The sequence below is a fragment of the Pseudophryne corroboree genome (assembly GCF_028390025.1).
Source record: "Pseudophryne corroboree isolate aPseCor3 chromosome 3 unlocalized genomic scaffold, aPseCor3.hap2 SUPER_3_unloc_19, whole genome shotgun sequence".
In the NCBI taxonomy this organism is placed as follows: domain Eukaryota; kingdom Metazoa; phylum Chordata; class Amphibia; order Anura; family Myobatrachidae; genus Pseudophryne; species Pseudophryne corroboree.
The window spans coordinates 607827-627265 of record NW_026967507.1 but is presented as its reverse complement, the minus strand read 5'-3'; the positions used below and the strand labels follow the sequence as shown (position 1 = coordinate 627265).

Here is a 19439-nt window from a genome sequence, read left to right as displayed (position 1 = left end):
TCCTGGTGACCACGGACGCAAGCCTCCGAGGCTTGGGGGCAGTCACACTGCGAGAAAACTACCAAGGAAGATGGTCAAGTCAGGAAACTTGTCTCCACATAAATGTTCTGGAGTTAAGGGCCATTTACAACGGTCTCCTACAAGCGGAACATCTTCTTCTAGGTCTGCCGGTACTGATCCAGTCGGACAATGTAACAGCAGTAGCGTACATAAACCGTCAGGGCGGAACGAAAAGCAGAGCGGCAATGGCAGAAGCCACAAGGATTTTCCGCTGAGCGGAAAAACATACAAGCGCTCTGTCGGCAATATTCATTCCAGGAGTGGACAACTGGGAAGCAGACTTCCTCAGCAGACACGATCTCCATCCAGGAGAGTGGGATCTCCACCAAGAAGTCTTTGCAGACATAATAAGTCGTTGGGGAGTTCCTCAAATAGACATGATGGAATCTCGTCTCAACAAGAAGCTTCAGAGATATTGTTCCAGGTCAAGGGACCCTCAAGCAATAACAGTGGATGCACTGGTGACACCGTGGGTGTTTCAGTCGGTGTATGTATTCCCTCCACTTCCTCTAATTCCGAAAGTTCTAAAGATCATAAGAAGAACAAAGATCCGGGCGATCGTCATTGTTCCAGACTGTCCAAGGAGGGCTTGGTATCCAGATCTTCAGGAATTACTCATAGGAGATCCCTGGCCTCTTACTCTGCGCGAGGACCTGTTACGACAGGGGCCGTGTGTGTATCAGGACTTACCGCGGCTGCGTTTGACGGCATGGTGGTTGAACGCAGTATGCTAATCCGTAAGGGTATTCCCAGTGAAGTCATTCCCACACTTATTCAGGCCAGAAAAGGGGTAACGGCTAAACATTACCACCATATTTGGAGAAAATATGTCTCTTGGTGTGAAGCCAAAGGGTCTCCTACGGAAGAGTTTCGCCTGGGGCGTTTTCTCCATTTTCTACAAGCAGGTGTGGATGCGGGCCTAAAATTAGGCTCAATTAAGGTACAGATTTCAGCCTTTATCGGGTTTCTTTCAGAAACAATTGGCCTCCCTTCCAGAGGTTCAGACTTTCGTGAAAGGAGTGTTGCACATCCAAACTCCGTTTGTGCCTCCGGTGGCACCTTGGGACCTTAATGTGGTGTTGCAGTTCCTTCAATCACATTGGTTTGAACCTTTGCGGAAGGTGGAGTTGAAATTCCTCACTTGGAAAGTGGTCATCCTGCTGGCCTTGGCGTCTGCAAGGCGGGTGTCCGAGTTAGCGGCCTTGTCTCACAAGAGCCCTTATTTGATCTTCCATGAAGATAGAGCTGAGTTGAGGACGCGTCAGCAATTTTTTCCGAAGGTGGTTTCCTCTTTCCACATAAACCAACCTATCGTGGTACCTGTGGCTACTGACGCCTTAGTTGAATCAAAATCTCTGGATGTGGTCAGAGCCTTGAAGATTTATGTCGCCAGAATGGCTCAGATTAGGAAAACCGAGGCTCTGTTTGTCGTGTATGCTTCCAACAAGGTTGGGTGTCCTGCTTCCAAGCAGACCATTGCGCACTGGATCTGTTACACAATTCAGCCGGCCCATTCCGCGGCTGGACTGCCGTTACCGGAATCAGTGAAGGCCCATTCCACTAGGAAGGTGGGCTTGTCCTGGGCGGCTGCCCGGGGGGGTCTCGGCATTGCAGCTTTGCCGAGCAGCTACTTTTTCGGGGTCAAACACTTTTGCAAAGTTCTACAAGTTTGACACCTTAGCCGATGAAGACCTTAAGTTCGGTCAATCGGTGCTGCAGAGTCATTCGCACTCTCCCGCCCATTCTAGAGCTTTGGTATAACCCCGTGGTTCTATTGGTGACCCCAGCATCCTCTAGGACGTATGAGAAAATAGGATTTTAATACCTACCGGTAAATCCTTTTCTCTTAGTCCGTAGAGGATGCTGGGCGCCCGTCCCAGTGCGTACTGTATCTGCAGTTATTAGTTGTGGTTACACACATGTTGTGTTACGTTGATTGTCAGCATGTTGCTGATGTTGTTCATGCCGTTGGCTTGTGTTCTGTTGAATGCCACGTTGTACGGCTTGCTTAAGGTGTGAGCTGGTATGAATCTCACCTTAGTTTAACAATAAATCCTTTCCTGGAAATGTCCGTCTCCCTGGGCACAGATCATATAACTGGAGTCTGGAGGAGGGGCATAGAGGGAGGAGCCAGTTCACACCCATTCAAAGTCTTAAAGTGCCTATGTCTCCTGCGGATCCCGTCTATACCCCATGGTTCTAATGGTGACCCCCAGCATCCTCTACGGACTAAGAGAAAAGGATTTACCGGTAGGTATTATAATCCTATCCCCCCCCCTAATTACTAAATCTCTGATCTCTGATTATGTCTTTTTCTTTTTCTTGCAGAACACTCTAGCGAGTGGATAGAACCTCTCCCCATTGTTGTCCTGGGAAAGGCAACAACAAATTTCCTTTGTTATCTATTGAAATGTGCCACCTGCTGCCTTCTGATTGGTTCACGGACAACACTGCCCCCCTACTTTTATTGACGGCACATTTCCGATAGACCGCTAATCAAACCGTGGGTGATGGAGTAGCAGTTTAGGTGACGCTTGGGAGAAGAGTCCGACCAAATGATTTTGCTTTTTTTTTTTTTTACCTCATTTTAATTTAGCATAGCGTTTTATGTTCTTAGTGTATATTTGGAGTTTTTAGCATTCAATAGTTTTGTGAGATTTTTTTTTTTTCTGTGATTTTAAAAAAGAAGAAAAAAAGAAATGAGGCCAAAAAGCATTGCGTGGAATTATTTCGATAAGACCTCTGAGAAAACCGCGCTTTGCAGGCTCTGCGGGACACACATAAAAACGTGCGGCAACACCACTAATCTCAATTGCCATCTGAAAAGCAAACATTCCGATGTGCTTCAGACCCCGGTTCCGGGTTCAGCGGAAGGCAAAATCAGGCTCCTTTACACGGAGTGGCCGTCTATAAACGTCGTGCAGGTCACGGAAGAAGACGAAACTGCTGCAAATCTTTTATCAGAGGCTGCTGTGAACCTGATACCGGAGCCGCAGGAGCAGCAGCCACCACCGCAAGACCCGGGACCGTCCACTCCACATCCGCAAATACCACAGACGCCGGTGCACCAGGACATGATAGCCCGTACCTTAAGGAGAGTCCACACTTTCAAGGAGACTGTTAGCGAGAGCAACCGGATCACCCAGGCGATCGTCTACATGATCTGTAAAGACAGCGAGCCGTTTAACATCGTGGAACTGCCCGGGTTTATAGATTTATTAAACACGTTGGCGCCCCAGTATGAAATTCCGACTCGAAAAAGTATAAAAAATTCTGTGATTGAAAAGTATTATCAGCTCAGCAACGTCATGAGGGAGAAGCTCGTAAACAAGAAATGCACCCTCACGACCGAGGTTTGGGCGGATGACCAACGGCAGAGTTATCTCAGCCTTACAGTCCATTTTTACGACCTTGAGGATGTACTGTTCAGTGGGACGCTCGGGGTGTTGCCGCTTGAGGAGACTCACACGGGCGAGAACCTGGCCGATCAGCTGAGGCAGTGGTGCAGAGACTGGGGCATAAGGATGGAAACCGACCACGTAATGGCTGTCGTGACCGACAGTGGCGCAAGTGTAAAAAAAGCAGTGGAAGTAGCGTTTGGGGAGAAGAAGCACATCCCGTGCTTCGCGCACAATCTCAATTTCGTTGTGGAAAAGTGTTTAGAAATCGACAGTGTGTCGACGTTGGTTACGAAGGCCAAGGACATCGTTGCATGGTTCAAACAGAGCCTCGCGGCCAGCGAAGAGCTGAGGAAGTTAGACGAGAGGAAGCTGATCAGATCCGTCGCCGGGAGGTGGATCTCCACCTTTCATATGTTGCAGCGTCTGCTCGAGCTGCAGCCGCACATCGGTAACGTTCTGGCCAGGCATCCTGGCTCGCCTCCCATGCTGACCGACGCTGAGCTGGAGGATGTGACGGAAGTCCTGGCAATATTGGATCCGTTTGAATCGGCGACACAACTGATTAGCGGGGAGCACTACCTGAGTAGCAGCATGGTGATACCCATTGCTTCGCTGATCCTGGATAAACTGGAGAAACTGCACCCAAGCCGCGATATCCCGAAGGGCGTGTTAGCCAAAGCCGTGAGTGGCATGAAGAAGAAGTTTGGCAGGATCGAGCACGTCTTTTTATTAGCAATTGCCACAGTGTTGGACCCTCGCTTTAAGAAGCTGTACTTCCGCGATCCCACTGCCTTGTCCAAACAAATCACCTTCTTGAGTAACAAGCTGAAAAAGGGCGGCACGGAAAGCGCCAAAGGCAATGACTTGTCAGCGTCCGTATGTGAGAGCGAAGGTAAGATGGCTGCATTAATTACACACATTGTCAAATTGGGGCATGAAGGGCCCACCTGGGGGGGGGACATGCAGTGGTACGGCACGCTTAGGGGTGTGATCAGTAGCCAGAGAGGGTTTGGTCAGCTACCACAGAGGTTTGGACAACCATTAGAGATGACATGATCTGCTCCTCTCGATAAATACTTACTATTGAATTTTTGCTTGTAGACCTTCTTCAGGTTGACCAGTCATCTGATATCCCTCAAAGTATTTACTGTTTTACAATCTATATATATATATATATATATATATATATATATATATATTTAACAATGCCCATTATTTCAGATATACAAAAACCGTCAAGGGACCTGTTCAGTGACCACAACAACATTGTGCAAAAGACGTGGCAGCAACGTGAGGAGTCGCCGTATTTAAATATGCCACAGGAACTCTCTATGTACCTGGGTAAGCCACTTTTACAATGTAGATTCAAGATGAGGCTTTTTTGTTGCTTTATGTAATATTCTGAGAGATTGCAGATATGGAAAGATTGTTTTTTGGAGCATATGTTTGTGGTATTAATTTTATTTTTTGAATACACGATTGACAAGGTTAACGTTTTTAGAAATACGTTGCAGTACATAACGTTTGTGTAGTGCTTGTCCAATATGTACCACACTGGTGGTGTCAACTCCTGCCACTTGTGTGTAGCGGTCCAGCCGCAAAACTGCGCAAGCCCCACCTTGCGCATGCGTTCTCATTGTCAGTCATGCAGAGGCGTTCGCAGGGCGGCAACGCTCTGTTTCCAAGGCGGCGGCGGTGGGGAAATGGAGGCCTGGCTTGGTGAGCGTGATCGAGGGGGCGGCTGCATGGCGTCACATAAACTGAGCCAGATTATGTTTTTTGCCACCTGTAGTTTATGCGTATATATATTTTTTATTTACGTTGCCACAATCTAGTGCTTCATCAGACGTCTTTGCTGTGCATGTTTTGTGGGCTTTACAGAGAGTGCTGAGAAATTGGGGAGGAGGACACCGCACGTTTTTATTTATTTAGGTTGTTAACAATGCTCTCAGTTTACAACTAATAAATAACTACACATACAGTTTTAGAAAACAAAAATAATTCATTTAAAACATGCAGAAGCAGGCAGGCACTCCCCACCCACTTCTGTGACATCACAAGTTGGAGAAAAGTCGGCTCGTCTGATGCACAGTGCTGGCTATACGGTGGAGGGGGGACGACGACGACGTAAGAACATAGATGCGTGGATGCACTGTGCCGGAGGGAAAGGACACCAGGGTTCAAGATGCCAACTGTACTTGGTGGGGAGGGGGCTTTCTGGCAATGGCGGAAGTGCACAAAGCTCTTTACATCGGGATGAGAGCAACATCTCCCTGGTACATGTCTCTCTCCCCACTGACAGAGCTGAGTAGTAAGAGGGCATGGAGGGATGGCAAAAGGGGTAGGGGTGGTCAGATTCACCAATGAGAGATAAGGACAACAATGTGGTAGAAAAGATATTGAAGCAATGTAAACTCTACTTAGATGTGAATGTGTGTGTTGTAGGAATGTGTTGTGTAGGAGCTTGATAGTCCCTGGAATGGAGGACGAGGAGAAGGTGGGCTGCTGAAAGCATACCATAGACCAGAGGTTCTCAATCTTCGCCATTACAGTCCACATTTTGAGGCTATCCATGCTTAAATACAGGTGACTTCATTAGTACCTCAGTCAATATGATTTAACCATCTGGACTTAAGCATGGATGTCTTTAAATCCTGGACCGATGGGAGTTTGAGAAACTCTGGCGTAGACACCATATCTCAGGGAACTGGTGCGATTTGTTGTTGAGATATGCTGAAATGTTCTCACATCACAGCCAGGTGCCAGATTTAGTCGATGATCTTGTGGCGAGGGGGTAAGGTCGGGTGCTTCCAGTGTGAGGCATAGATCTCTGCGTTGAGGATCTGGGTAGCAAGCTTCCCCGTTGGTTTTGTCTAAGGACGCTGTGGTGCCACAGGGGTAAGGACTGCAGGATTTTAATGAATAGAACCAGTGGTCCCCTTACTGAGAAGAGCCATGAAGGTATTGCTAAAGCAGGTGGCCCTAGGGCATAGCCACCAAATATGGAGGAAGGAGTTCAATTCAACACAGCCTTCTCCCCCAGCACAGTGGAGCCAGAGACCCATAGATTTGTGTGATCTGGTAGCTCCATGTACCACCCATAGAATGTGCATCTCTTTAATGTGCATGAAGATGGAAGAGCTAGAGCAGGCCTGGACAACCTGTTTCTCTCCAGCTGTTATCAAACTACAACTACATTTGAAGGTAGAAAGGCCAATCTACAGGCACCAGTCTCCAACTGTGGCCATCTTAGAGTACTTAATTGAGCAAACCAAGCCGCCACCACCTGACTTGAGTAGCTATAGAATGTAACTTAATATCTGGGAACCCTTGTCCACCATTGGTCTTCCAAATCTTTAAAAAAACGGATTCTGAGAACTTTATTCTTGCATACAACGCCACGAACCAATAATGAAGCTGAGATAAGTAGATGAGTCTTGGTGGGACGGTCATTTTACTCACCACGGTTAAACCGTGCCAAGAAATTGACTTTGGGGTGATTCCATGGTAACTCAGGTTACAAGTGACACTCTAAGTTGACATTTAAACCAATATTGTTACCACATAAATTATGCTTAGGAGTACTAAATAATGATTAGCCTACTAATAATACATTCTTCTTTATTTCCAAATGTTCAAACAATGAAAAATAATTGCACATAAATTAATACAAATTGTTTTTGTGTGGTAACTCAGGTTACACTAAACAGACACAGCTTTTTTTTTAAGATCACATAATGTAATATTTCTGCTCTTATTGAGGTGTGAAGTTGCTACAATTTATTTATGAAAAAGCCACTAAATCATAGATGGTGATATAACATATTACACATGTTTATGATAAGAAATGAATTATTTATAAAAAAAATTCTTGGTAACTCAGGTTACAGGGTACGGTAACTCAGGTTACAGGGTACGGTAACTCAGGTTACAGGGTACGGTAACTCAGGTTACAGGGTACGGTCACTCAGGTTACAGGGTACGGTCACTCAGGTTACAGGGTACGGTAACTCAGGTTACATGAGGCAAAACTGTGCATTCTCTGGGTCCTAGGTCTTTTGATACACATCAATTTCAGCATCAGAATCATACACCATTCTATTTCCTTGCATTACTAGCCTTGGAGTTGGTAAAAGATACAGGATATAATCATATGATACATCAGAATCATCGACTTTAAAACGCATGCCACTTTTGCCAACCAGATTCAGACACATGATCTTGACCTCACCATCATCTTCCAATTCACTCTGGAAGACAGCAACATATCGATATGATGTTTTACGCTCTCCATCAAACTTAACAAGAACATACGTTCCAGGTTTGATTTCTTCAACCCTGGGTCTATCTGGTTCATGAACTTGAAGTTCATCTTCTGATGGAGAAGACCTGTACACTTCCTTGTAAAAGTTATTCCTGGACCTCTTGTTCACAGACTTAGCATGTTTTGTTAACATGTAGCCTTTGGGTTCAAACTCTTCTAAACGCAGGCAATGGACTTTAGAAATTCCAGGAAAAGAAGGTGCGTTATCAAATGTCTTCAAATGCATTTCCGCATTTCTTTCAGAAGGAGTTGCTCTGTTTTCAGTTTTTCGCTGCCCGTGTTTTGCCACCTTGATTCTGTTTTTTTTTTTTTTTTCCCTAATTTTTTCCAAAATAGCTTCTCTTTTCCTTGCTGGAAGCGTTTTTAATGCATCTTTTCTTTTCTGACTGCTTTTTTTTCCAGCAAGCCTATGAGCTGCTTTGTACTCATCATATTTTCCTTCATCCTTCAATCTCTGTCTCCTTCTCCTAATTTTTCCCCGCTGGTGTTAGTGCCATCTTACAGTAATACCCCTTTTCCACTAGCTCAAAAAATACGGGTGAATGCACAGGGGTGCACATTTACCCGTGTATTTTGCTAGCGGAAAAGGGTACTCCCGCAAAAACCCAGATCAAGTGACCCGTGAAGCCTACCCGGGTAAATACCTGGGTAGGCCAAGGGAATGATCCACGTAGGGTTGTAGTGTAAACGGAAGCCGTGTCGATGTGACACGGCTCCCGTTTACACTGTATGGAAAGGCGGCGCTGGAAGATCATGTGATCTCCCAGCACCGCCCCTGCCGCATCACTAGCAGCCAGCAATATGCCGTGTTGGTGAGCGCAGTGGGAAATGGGGCTGCGACCCGTGCTCAGTAGTGGAAAAGGGGTATAATTCTTATACTAAACAGATAAAGATAGCTTCATTTATTTTTTTTAAAGTTGATATTAATCCTGTTAATTCATATGTATGTTACACTAAAAAAATTCCAAATATATTGCATTAAAAAACTGGTAATAAAATGAATAGCTTGTCTTGTAACTCAGGTCACACAGGGTAACTCAGGTCACACAATTGAATTGCATTTTTCATGACTTAAATGTGAATGAAATGTTTTCTTTTTTTATAGAGTTGAGTAACATGCATGACAAATGTATACAAAAACAAGTATAAACTAGCAGTATTATTATTTACCCTTATATAAAAAAAAAACAATTCCATGTTTTGGTAACTCAGATTACATGCTAACAGTAGGTTTAAGAAACCTAATATTGGCCCTCATTCCGAGTTGTTCGCTCGCAAGCTGCTTTTAGCAGCATTACACACGCTAAGCCGCCGCCTACTGGGAGAGAATCTTAGCTTAGCAGAATTGCAAACGAAAGATTAGCAGAATTGCGAAAAGATTTCTCTGTGCAGTTTCTGAGTAGCTCGAGACTTACTCTGCCAGTGCGATCAGTTCAGTCAGTTTCGTTCTTGGTTTGACGTCACAAACACACCCAGCGTTCGCCCAGACACTCCCCCGTTTCTCCAGCCACTCCCGCGTTTTTCCCAGAAACGTCAGCGTTTTTTCACACACTCCCATAAAACGGTCAGTTTCCGCCCAGAAACACCCACTTCCTGTCAATCACATTCCGATCACCAGAATGAAGAAAAAACCTCGTTATGCCGTGAGTAAAATACCTAACTTCTTAGCAAATTTACTTGGCGCAGCCGCAGTGCGAACATTGCGCATGCACAATTAGCGGAAAATCGCTGCGATGCGAAGAAAATTACCGAGCGAACAACTCGGAATGAGGGCCATTGTGCAAAATCAAAAAGGTATTTGGATGTAGTTTTCAATTACTCCTAAACATAAAATATAAATGAATACAACATAGCTTTTGCTTTACTGTTAACATGTTAAAATTTTTTACAAATTGCTTCTAAATGAAAGTGAAATAATCATATCCAACTAGCCTGAGAAACACATGGATATGTGGAAGCGGCTAATCTAATGAAAAAAAAGTGTTTCTCTGACGTCCTAAGTGGATGCTGGGACTCCGTAAGAACCATGGGGAATAGCGGCTCCGCAGGAGACTGGGCACAACTAAAGAAAGCTTTAGGACTACCTGGTGTGCATTGGCTCCTCCCACTATGACCCTCCTCCAGACCTCAGTTAGAATCTTGTGCCCGGCTGAGCTGGATGCACACTAGGGGCTCTCCTGAGCTCCTAGAAAGAAAGTATAATTTTAGTTTTTTTATTTTACAGTGAGATTTGCTGGCAACAGACTCACTGCTACGAGGGACTAAGGGGAGAAGAAGCGAACCTACCTGCTTGCAGCTAGCTTGGGCTTCTTAGGCTACTGGACACCATTAGCTCCAGAGGGATCGAACACAGGACCCGACCTCGTCGTCCGTTCCCGGAGCCGCGCCGCCGTCCCCCTTACAGAGCCAGAAGCAAGAAGTGGTCCGGAAAATCGGCGGCAAAAGACTTCGGTCTTCAACAAGGTAGCGCACAGCACTGCAGCTGTGCGCCATTGGTCCTCATGCACACCTCACACTCCGGTCACTGATGGGTGCAGGCCGCTGGGGGGGGGGGGGGGGGGGGGGCGCCCTGAGCAGCAATATTGACACCTTGACTGGCAAATATTCACAATATATAGTCCCAGAGGCTATATATGTGAAAAATACCCCTGCCAGAATTCTTTAAAAAAGCGGGAGAAGTCAGCCGAAAAAGGGGCGGGGCTATCTCCCTCAGCACACTGGCGCCATTTTTGCCTCACAGCTCCGCTGGAAGGATCGCTCCCAGGCTCTCTCCTGCAGTTTCAAGCAACAAAGGGTAAAAAAGAGAGGGGGGGGGCACTAAATTTAGGCGTAGTATATTAATATATAGCAGCTATAAGGGGAAATCACTCAGTTATAGTGTTAATCCCTGTATTATATAGCGCTCTGGTGTGTGCTGGCATACTCTCTCTCTGTCTCCTCAAAGGGCTTTGTGGGGTCCTGTCCTCAGAGCATTCCCTGTGTGTGTGCGGTGTGTCGGTACGGCTGTGTCGACATGTTTGGTGAGGAGGCTTATGTGGAGGCGCAGCAGATGCCGATAAATGTGATGTCACCCCCTGCGGGGCAGACACCTGAGTGGATGGACTTGTGGAAGGAATTACGTGAAAGTGTCAACTCCTTACATAAAAAGTTTGACGACATACCAAATATGGGACAGCCGGCTTCTCAGCTCGTGCCTGTCCAGGCGTCTCAAAGGCCATCAGGGGCTCTAAAACGCCCGCTACCTCAGATGGCAGACACAGATGTCGACACGGATACTGATACCAGTGTCGACGACGATGAGACTAATGTAATTTCCAATAGGGCCACACGTTACATGATTGAGGCAATGAAAAATGTGTTGCACATTTATGATCTTACCCCAGGTACCACAAAAAAGGGTATTATGTTTGGGGAGAAAAAACTACCAGTGGTTTTTCCCCCATCTGAGGAATTAAATGAAGTGTGTGAAGAAGCGTGGGCTTCCCCAGATAAGAAGCTGGTAATTTCTAAAAGGTTACTGATGACGTACCCTTTCCCGCCAGAGGATAGGTCACGTTGGGAAACACCCCCTAGGGTGGATAAAGCGCTCACACGCTTGTCAACGAAGGTGGCACTACCGTCTCCGGATACGGCCGCCCTAAAGGAGCCTGCTGATAGAAAGCAGGAGGCTATCCTGAAGTCTGTATATACACACACAGGTATTATACTGAGACCTGCTATTGCTTCAGCATGGATGTGCAGTGCTGCTGCTGCATGGTCAGATTCCCTGTCGGAAAATATTGATACCCTAGACAGGGACACTATATTGCTAACCATAGAGCATATAAAAGACTCAGTCTTATACATGAGAGATGCACAGAGGGATATTTGCCGGCTGGCATCTAAAATAAGTGCAATGTCCATTTCTGCCAGGAGAGGCTTATGGACTCGGCAGTGGACAGGAGATGCAGATTCTAAAAGGCACATGGAAGTTTTGCCTTATAAGGGTGAGGAGTTGTTCGGGGATGGTCTCTCAGACCTCGTTTCCGCAGCAACAGCTGGGAAGTCAGCATTTTTACCCCATGTTCCCTCACAGCCAAAGAAAGCACCGTATTATCAGGTACAGTCCTTTCGGCCCCAGAAGAGCAAGCGGGGAAAAGGCGCGTCCTTTCTGCCCAGAGGCAGAGGTAGGGGGAAAAAGCTGCAGCATACAGCCAATTCCCAGGAGCAAAAGTCCTCCCCCGCTTCCTCCAAGTCCGCCGCATGACGGTGGGGCTCCACAGGCGGAGCCAGGTACGGTGGGGGGGCGGCTCAAAAACTTCAGCAATCAGTGGGCTCGCTCACGGGTGGATCCCTGGATCCTTCAAGTAGTATCTCAGGGGTACAAGCTGGAATTCGAGACGCCCCCCCCCCCCGCCGTTTCCTCAAATCTGCCTTGCCAACAACTCCCTCAGGCAGGGAGGCTGTGCTAGAAGCAATTCACAAGCTGTATTCCCAGCAGGTGATAGTCAAGGTGCCCCTCCTCCAACAAGGACGGGGTTACTATTCCACAATGTTTGTGGTACCGAAACCGGACGGTTCGGTGAGACCCATTTTAAATTTGAAATCCTTGAACACATATATATAAAAAAATTCAAGTTCAAGATGGAATCGCTCAGGGCGGTTATTGCAAGCCTGGACGAGGGGGATTACATGGTATCGCTGGACATCAAGGATGCTTACCTGCATGTCCCCATTTACCATCCTCACCAGGAGTACCTCAGATTTGTGGTACAGGATTGTCATTACCAATTCCAGACGTTGCCGTTCGGCCTGTCCACGGCACCGAGGGTATTTACCAAGGTAATGGCCGAAATGATGATACTCCTTCGAAAAAAGGGAGTTTTAATTATCCCGTACTTGGACGATCTCCTGATAAAGGCGAGGTCCAGGGAGCAGTTGTTGGTCGGGGTAGCACTATCTCAGGAGGTGCTACAACAGCACGGTTGAATTCTAAATATTCCAAAGTCACAGCTGGTCCCTACGACGCGTCTACTGTTCCTGGGGATGGTTCTGGACACAGACCAGAAAAAAGTGTTTCTCCCGGAGGAGAAAGCCAAGGAGCAGTCATCTCTAGTCAGAGGCCTCCTGAAACCAAAACAGGTGTCGGTGCATCACTGCACGCGAGTCCTGGGAAAAATGGTAGCTTCCTACGAAGCAATTCCATTCGGCAGGTTCCATGCAAGAACCTTTCAGTGGGACCTGTTGGACAAGTGGTCCGGATCGCATCTTCAGATGCATCGGCTGATACCCTGGTCCTTGGAGACAGGGTTATCTCTGCTGTGGTGGCTGCAGAGTGCTCATCTTCAAGAGGGCCGCAGATTCGGCATACAAGACTGGGTTCTGGTGACCACGGATGCCAGCCTTCGAGGCTGGGGGGCAGTCACACAGGGAAGAAACTTCCAAGGACTATGGTCAAGTCAGGAGACTTCCCTACACATAAATATTCTGGAACTGAGGGCCATTTACAATGCCCTAAGTCAGGCAAGACCCCTGCTGCAAAACCAGCCGGTACTGATCCAGTCAGACAACATCACGGCAGTCGCCCATGTAAACCGACAGGGCGGCACAAGAAGCAGGATGGCAATGGCAGAAGCCACAAGGATTCTCCGATGAGCGGAAAATCACGTGTTAGCACTGTCAGCAGTGTTCATTCCGGGAGTGGACAACTGGGAAGCAGACTTCCTCAGCAGGCACGACCTCCACCCGGGAGAGTGGGATCTCCACCAAGAAGTCTTTGCAGAGATAATAAGTTGTTGGGGAGTTCCTCAGCAGGCACGACCTCCACCCGGGAGAGTGGGGACTTCATCCAGAAGTCTTCCAACTGATTGTAAACCGTTGGGAAAGGCCACAGGTGGACATGATGGCGTCCCGCCTAAACAAAAAGCTAGAAATATATTGCACCAGGTCGAGAGACCCTCAGGCAATAGCTGTGGACGCTCTAGTGACACCGTGGATGTACCAGTCGGTTTATGTGTTCCCTCCTCTTCCTCTCATACCCAAGGTACTGAGGATAATAAGGAGAAGAGGAGTAAGAACTATACTCCTTGTTCCGGATTGGCCAAGAAGAGCTTGGTACCCGGAACTTCAAGAAATGATCTCAGAGGACCCATGGCCTCTGCCGCTCAGACAGGACCTGCTGCAGCAGGGGCCCTGTCTGTTCCAAGACTTACCGTGGCTGCGCTTGACGGCATGGCGGTTGAACGCCGGATCCTGAAGGAAAAGGGCATTCCGGAGGAAGTCATTCCTACGCTGATTAAAGCTAGGAAAGAAGTGACCGCAAACCATGATTACCGCATTTATCGAAAATATGTTGCGTGGTGTGAGGCCAGGAAGGCCCCAACGGAGGAATTTCAGTTGGGCCGTTTTCTGCACTTCCTACAGTCAGGGGTGGCTATGGGCCTAAAATTGGGTTCCATTAAGGTCCAGATTTCGGCCCTGTCGATTTTCTTCCAGAAAGAACTGGCTTCACTGCCTGAAGTCCAGACATTTGTTAAGGGAGTGCTGCATATTCAGCCTCCTTTTGTGCCTCCTGTGGCACCTTGGGATCTCAACGTGGTGTTGGGTTTCCTAAAGTCACGTTGGTTTGAGCCACTTAATACCGTGGATTTGAAATATCTCACGTGGAAAGTGGTTATGCTATTGGCCTTGGCTTCGGCCAGGCGTGTGTCAGAATTGGCGGCTTTGTCATGTAAAAGCCCTTATCTGATTTTCCATATGGATAGGGCAGAATTGAGGACTCGTCCCCAGTTTCTCCCTAAGGTGGTATCAGCTTTTCATTTGAACCAACCTATTGTGGTGCCTGCGGCTACTAGGGACTTGGAGGATTCCAAGTTACTGGACGTAGTCAGGGCCTTGAAAATATATGTTTCCAGGACGGCTGGAGTCAGGAAAACTGACTCGCTATTTATCCTGTATGCACCCAACAAGCTGGGTGCTCCTGCTTCAAAGCAGACTATTGCTCGCTGGATCTGTAGCACAATTCAGCTTGCGCACTCTGCGGCTGGACTGCCGCATCTTAAATCTGTAAAAGCCCATTCCACGAGGAAGGTGGGCTCTTCTTGGGCGGCTGCCCGAGGGGTCTCGGCCTTACAACTTTGCCGAGCTGCTACTTGGTCAGGGTCTAACACTTTTGCTAAATTCTACAAGTTTGATACCCTGGCTGAGGAGGACCTTGAGTTTGCTCATTCGGTGCTGCAGAGTCATCTGCACTCCCGCCCTTTTGGGAGCTTTGGTATAATCCCCATAGTCCTTACGGAGTCCCAGCATCCACTTAGGACGTCAGAGAAAATAAGAATTTACTCACCGGTAATTCTATTTCTCGTAGTCCGTAGTGGATGCTGGGCGCCCATCCCAAGTGCGGATTGTCTGCAATACTTGTACATAGTTATTGTTAAATAAAGGGTTATTGTTGAGCCATCTGTTGAGAGGCTCAGTGTTTTCATACTGTTAACTGGGTATAGTATCACGAGTTATACGGTGTTATTGGTGTGGCTGGTATGAGTCTTACCCTGGATTCCAAATCCTTTCCTTGTAATGTCAGCTCTTCCGGGCGCAGTTTCCTTAACTGAGGCTTGGAGGAGGGTCATAGTGGGAGGAACCAGTGCACACCAGGTAGTCCTAAAGCTTTCTTTAGTTGTGCCCAGTCTCTTGCGGAGCCACTATTCCCCATGGTTCTTACGGAGTCCCAGCATCCACTACGGACTACGAGAAATAGATTTACCGGTGAGTAAAATCTTATTATTTGTTTAAAAAAAATTAGTGCTGCCACTTAATTTGAAATCTTGTGCTTCAGAATAAACTGAAATAACAAATAATTTGTAATTTTTAATTTTTTAGTACTCTGTCCCTGTTTTCATGGAATCACCCTTTGCCATCTCAACTGGTCCGCCTTTATAAACAAGAGACACGAGGGTAGTTTTCTTTATAGAGTGAACCGTAGGTATAATTACGAAAGATTTCTAAAATATCCATCTTTAGTCACTCTTCAAGCAAAGGATACAGTTTCGGCTTTGAAGGGAAGAGCTTCTGTCTGATTATAAATGATCTTTACAGCCATAAATTCCCCCGAAGTGAGCGAGACGTGACACGTGGGGGGGTGATGGTGTCACCAGGACTTGATTGGCAAGCAAGGAGCTTTTTAAATTTCCTGTGCCAACTTTATCCCTGTGATGTTTTTGGATAAGCGTATTCTAGCCACCAAGGGTTCTATAACCAGTTGTATATGTCGACAATCATAATGTTGACATATTGTCCGTAATGGCCCAGCGGTTACTTAACTGCTCTTGGCAGCTCCGGGGACCTGTCCTGTATCCCAACCACGGTCCTCAAGGCACACTAATAATCTAGCTTTTAGTTATTTAGACTTGTTGGCCAGGAAAACCTGCCTAGTTGTAACGTCCGCCCCCTGCCGCAAGTGCCGACCGTCCGTACACTCGGCAAGGTGTGCCTATATATCTGCCATCAGCTGTGCTGCAGAGCCGACGCGATAGGTCTGTGAACGACGTCATTCGGATATATATCGGGGTAGACACCCGCCATCAGGCTCATGATATATTGACTGTTTGAATGTCTAATAGCTTGGCCAGTGTGTACCTTGAGGACCGCGTTTAGGAACCTTTGCTCTAGAGGCTGCTAGTGTGTCTGCATGGTCCCCTTCTCATAAAATTACTGATTTTAGATATTGTGTCACAAACTCAACAATAGATGGAATAATTACTGCCGACTAGCTTTGGTACTACCCAAATTAGAGATGTGGAATTGAATGCACCAGTGGTCATCGTCCAGGGACACCCACAAGGGAATGTGGACTTTGATGCTCCTGGTACGCAGGTCATGTCCCTCTGACAGGATGGTAACTAGAATGGGTGCAGGTAGTCGTCAGACTAGCCAAGGGTCAGAGCTATGTCGGGAGTAAGCAGAGATTTGCCTTGTGCAAGACTCACCGCAACATTCAGGAGACTTTGGGGACATTCCTGGTGGAATCGTACTGCAACTTGCTGTACAGATGTGTTTTCATATGTGGGCTAAGAATGGCTGTATCACTGATGTGCCACTGTCGAAGATGGTGTCTACACCGTGGACTGATGATGTCCACAGTCACTGGGGCTACTGAGACCTCCCGTGTTCAGAGAGACCATTATAAGGCCCCTCTCAAATCCATTTAAGTGCAGGGTTTGAAAGCCACATGTTTCCTATGAAAGCTAGGAAGCACACAGGATACTGAGGACTCCACAGCAATTGTGGGTGATTGTGTAGATAAGGAGGTGGAAGGTGGACTAGCAAATGAGAAGGAGGCTCGGACTGAGCTATGGGACCCATGTAAGGGTGTGTTAAGGAGCCTTGGACATCCGATAATAACTGAAGCCAGTAAATAACTATAAAAGGAGTGTGGGAATGTAGATGACCAGTAGATCCTGAGCATGCAGGTTCTACCTGACTAACAAAGGCAGCGGTGGTAGTATAAGCTAGAACAGAGCTTCTCAAACGCGGTCCTCCAGGCATCCCAATGGTCCAGGTTTTAGATATATCCTTGGCTCAGCACGGATGGTTACATTAAATTGACCAAGGTGCTAATTAAGTCACCTGTGGCCAAGCATGTATAAACTTAAAAGCTGGACTGTTGGGGTGCCTTGAGGACCACGATTGAGAACCTCTGAGCTAGAAGGCTACCAAGGGGCAGAATAAATGTATCGTCATGGTGAATATGAAAGTGAGGACTATAACTCCTAATTCCCTAAGCTAATGAGTAAAGACAGGTAAACAATGAATATAAATTAGGTTCTACATACATAAAATGTTACCTTTTTTTTTAATGCTTTATGAAGAAGCGCTAAATCATGGTTTCATAATCTCGTTGCAGGTGCTCCGCCGGAGAAAATAGAGGAAAACCCCCTTAGATTTTGGAAACAAATGGAAGCCACCTATCCGAATCTGACGAGTGTGGCTAGGCGATATTTGACCACCGTGGCCACTTGTGTTCCTGCCGACTGGCTTTTCTCCAAGGCAGGAGAAATCAAGAGCAGATCAAGAAATAGAATAACGGGAAAGCTGCTTCCCAAGTTACTGTTCTTACAGAGTATAGATGATCGGCTCTGGGGGGTTTAAGCGACATAGCGTTTCCTGTAGGACGTGATTTTCCATTAAAGTAGCTATGTAACGTTTTGTTTTGTCTTTCTTCAGGGACACGTTTTATAGTTAATGTCGCCCTTATCCTGGATTATATTTTTCCATAACACATGGCAACTTTACATAGTGGCCCAATAATATCATGCTGATATGTGGTATTATAATTATTATATAGGACAGAGGGGACTGTACAGTGATTATATGAGGGGGAATAACACAGGGGATCCGGTCTGAAGATCGACAGTATCTAGGCCGACAATGTTTAGGTCGACATGGATGGAAGGTAGACAGGGTTTCTAGGTCGACATGTGCTAGGTCTAAAGGTCGACATGAGTTTTTAACATTTTTTTTTTTGCTTTTTTTTATTTTTTCATACTTAACGATCCAAGTGGACTACGATTGGAACGGTAATCTGTGCCGAGCGAAGCGGTAGCGGAGCGAAGGCACCATGCCCGAAGCATGGCGAGCGAAGCGGCGCACTAATTTGGGATCCCGGTCACTCTACGAAGAAAATGACACCCAAAAAAAAAAAATCCTCATGTCAACCTTTAGACCTGTCGACCTAGAAACCCTGTCAACCTTCCATCCATGTCGACCTAGTGACTGTCGACCTATAGTGGTCGACCTAAACATTGTCGACCTAGATACTGTCGATTTGATTAACCACACCCATAACACAGCTCCCGGCACACGCTGATATGTGGTATTTTTATTATATAGGGGAGAGGGGACCGTACAGTGATATATGAGGGGAATAACACAGCTCCCGGCACACGCTGATATGTGGTATTATTATTATATAGGGGAGTGGGGACCGTACAGTGATATATGAGGGGAGTAACACAGCTCCTGGCACACGCTGATATGTGGTATTATTATTATATAGGGGAGAGGGGACCCTACAATGATGTATGAGGGGCAATAACACAGCTCCCGACACACGCTGATATGTGGTATTATTATTATATACAGGAGAGGGGACCGTACAGTGATATATAAGGAGGAATAACACAGCTCCCGGCACACGCTGATATGTGGTATTATAATTATTATATAGGGGAGAGGGGACCGTACAGTGATATATGAGGAGGAATAACACAGCTCCCGGCACACGCTGATATGTGGTATTATTATTATATTGGGGAGAGGGGACCGTACAGTGATATGAGAGGGGGAATAACAGCCCCCGGAACACGCTGATATGTGGTATTATTATTATATTGGGGAGAGGGGACCGTACAGTAATATGAGGGGGAATAACACAGCTCCCGGCACACGCTGATATGTGGTATTATTATTATATAGGGGAGAGGGGACCGTACAGTGATATATGAGGGGGAATAACACAGCTCCCGGCACACGCTGATATGTGGTATTATTATTATATAGAGGAGAGGGGACCGTACAGTGATATATGAGGAGGAATAACACAGCTACCGGCACACGCTGATATGTGGTATTATTATATAGAGGAGAGGGGACCGTACAGCGATATATGAGGTGGAATA

General features: G+C 46.7%; 1 protein-coding gene across 4 annotated transcripts in view; it reads left to right on the top strand.

Annotated features, from left to right (window-relative positions):
• LOC134983572 (E3 SUMO-protein ligase ZBED1-like) overlaps nt 1-17966 on the top strand; it is a 31049-nt gene extending 13083 nt beyond the window's left edge. For 2 of the 4 annotated variants that reach the window (XM_063949229.1, XM_063949230.1), the window contains 4 exons: nt 2389-4353; nt 4683-4802; nt 15643-15741; nt 17666-17966. In XM_063949229.1, coding sequence (XP_063805299.1) covers nt 2760-4353; nt 4683-4802; nt 15643-15741; nt 17666-17910 — 2058 coding nt within the window. In that variant the 5' untranslated portion in view covers nt 2389-2759 and the 3' untranslated portion in view covers nt 17911-17966. The remainder of the gene's footprint in view (nt 1-2388; nt 4354-4682; nt 4803-15642; nt 15742-17665) is intronic. The other 2 variants (XM_063949231.1, XM_063949232.1) reach the window with 2 other exon arrangements.
• The last annotated feature ends 1473 nt before the right edge of the window (nt 17967-19439 follow it).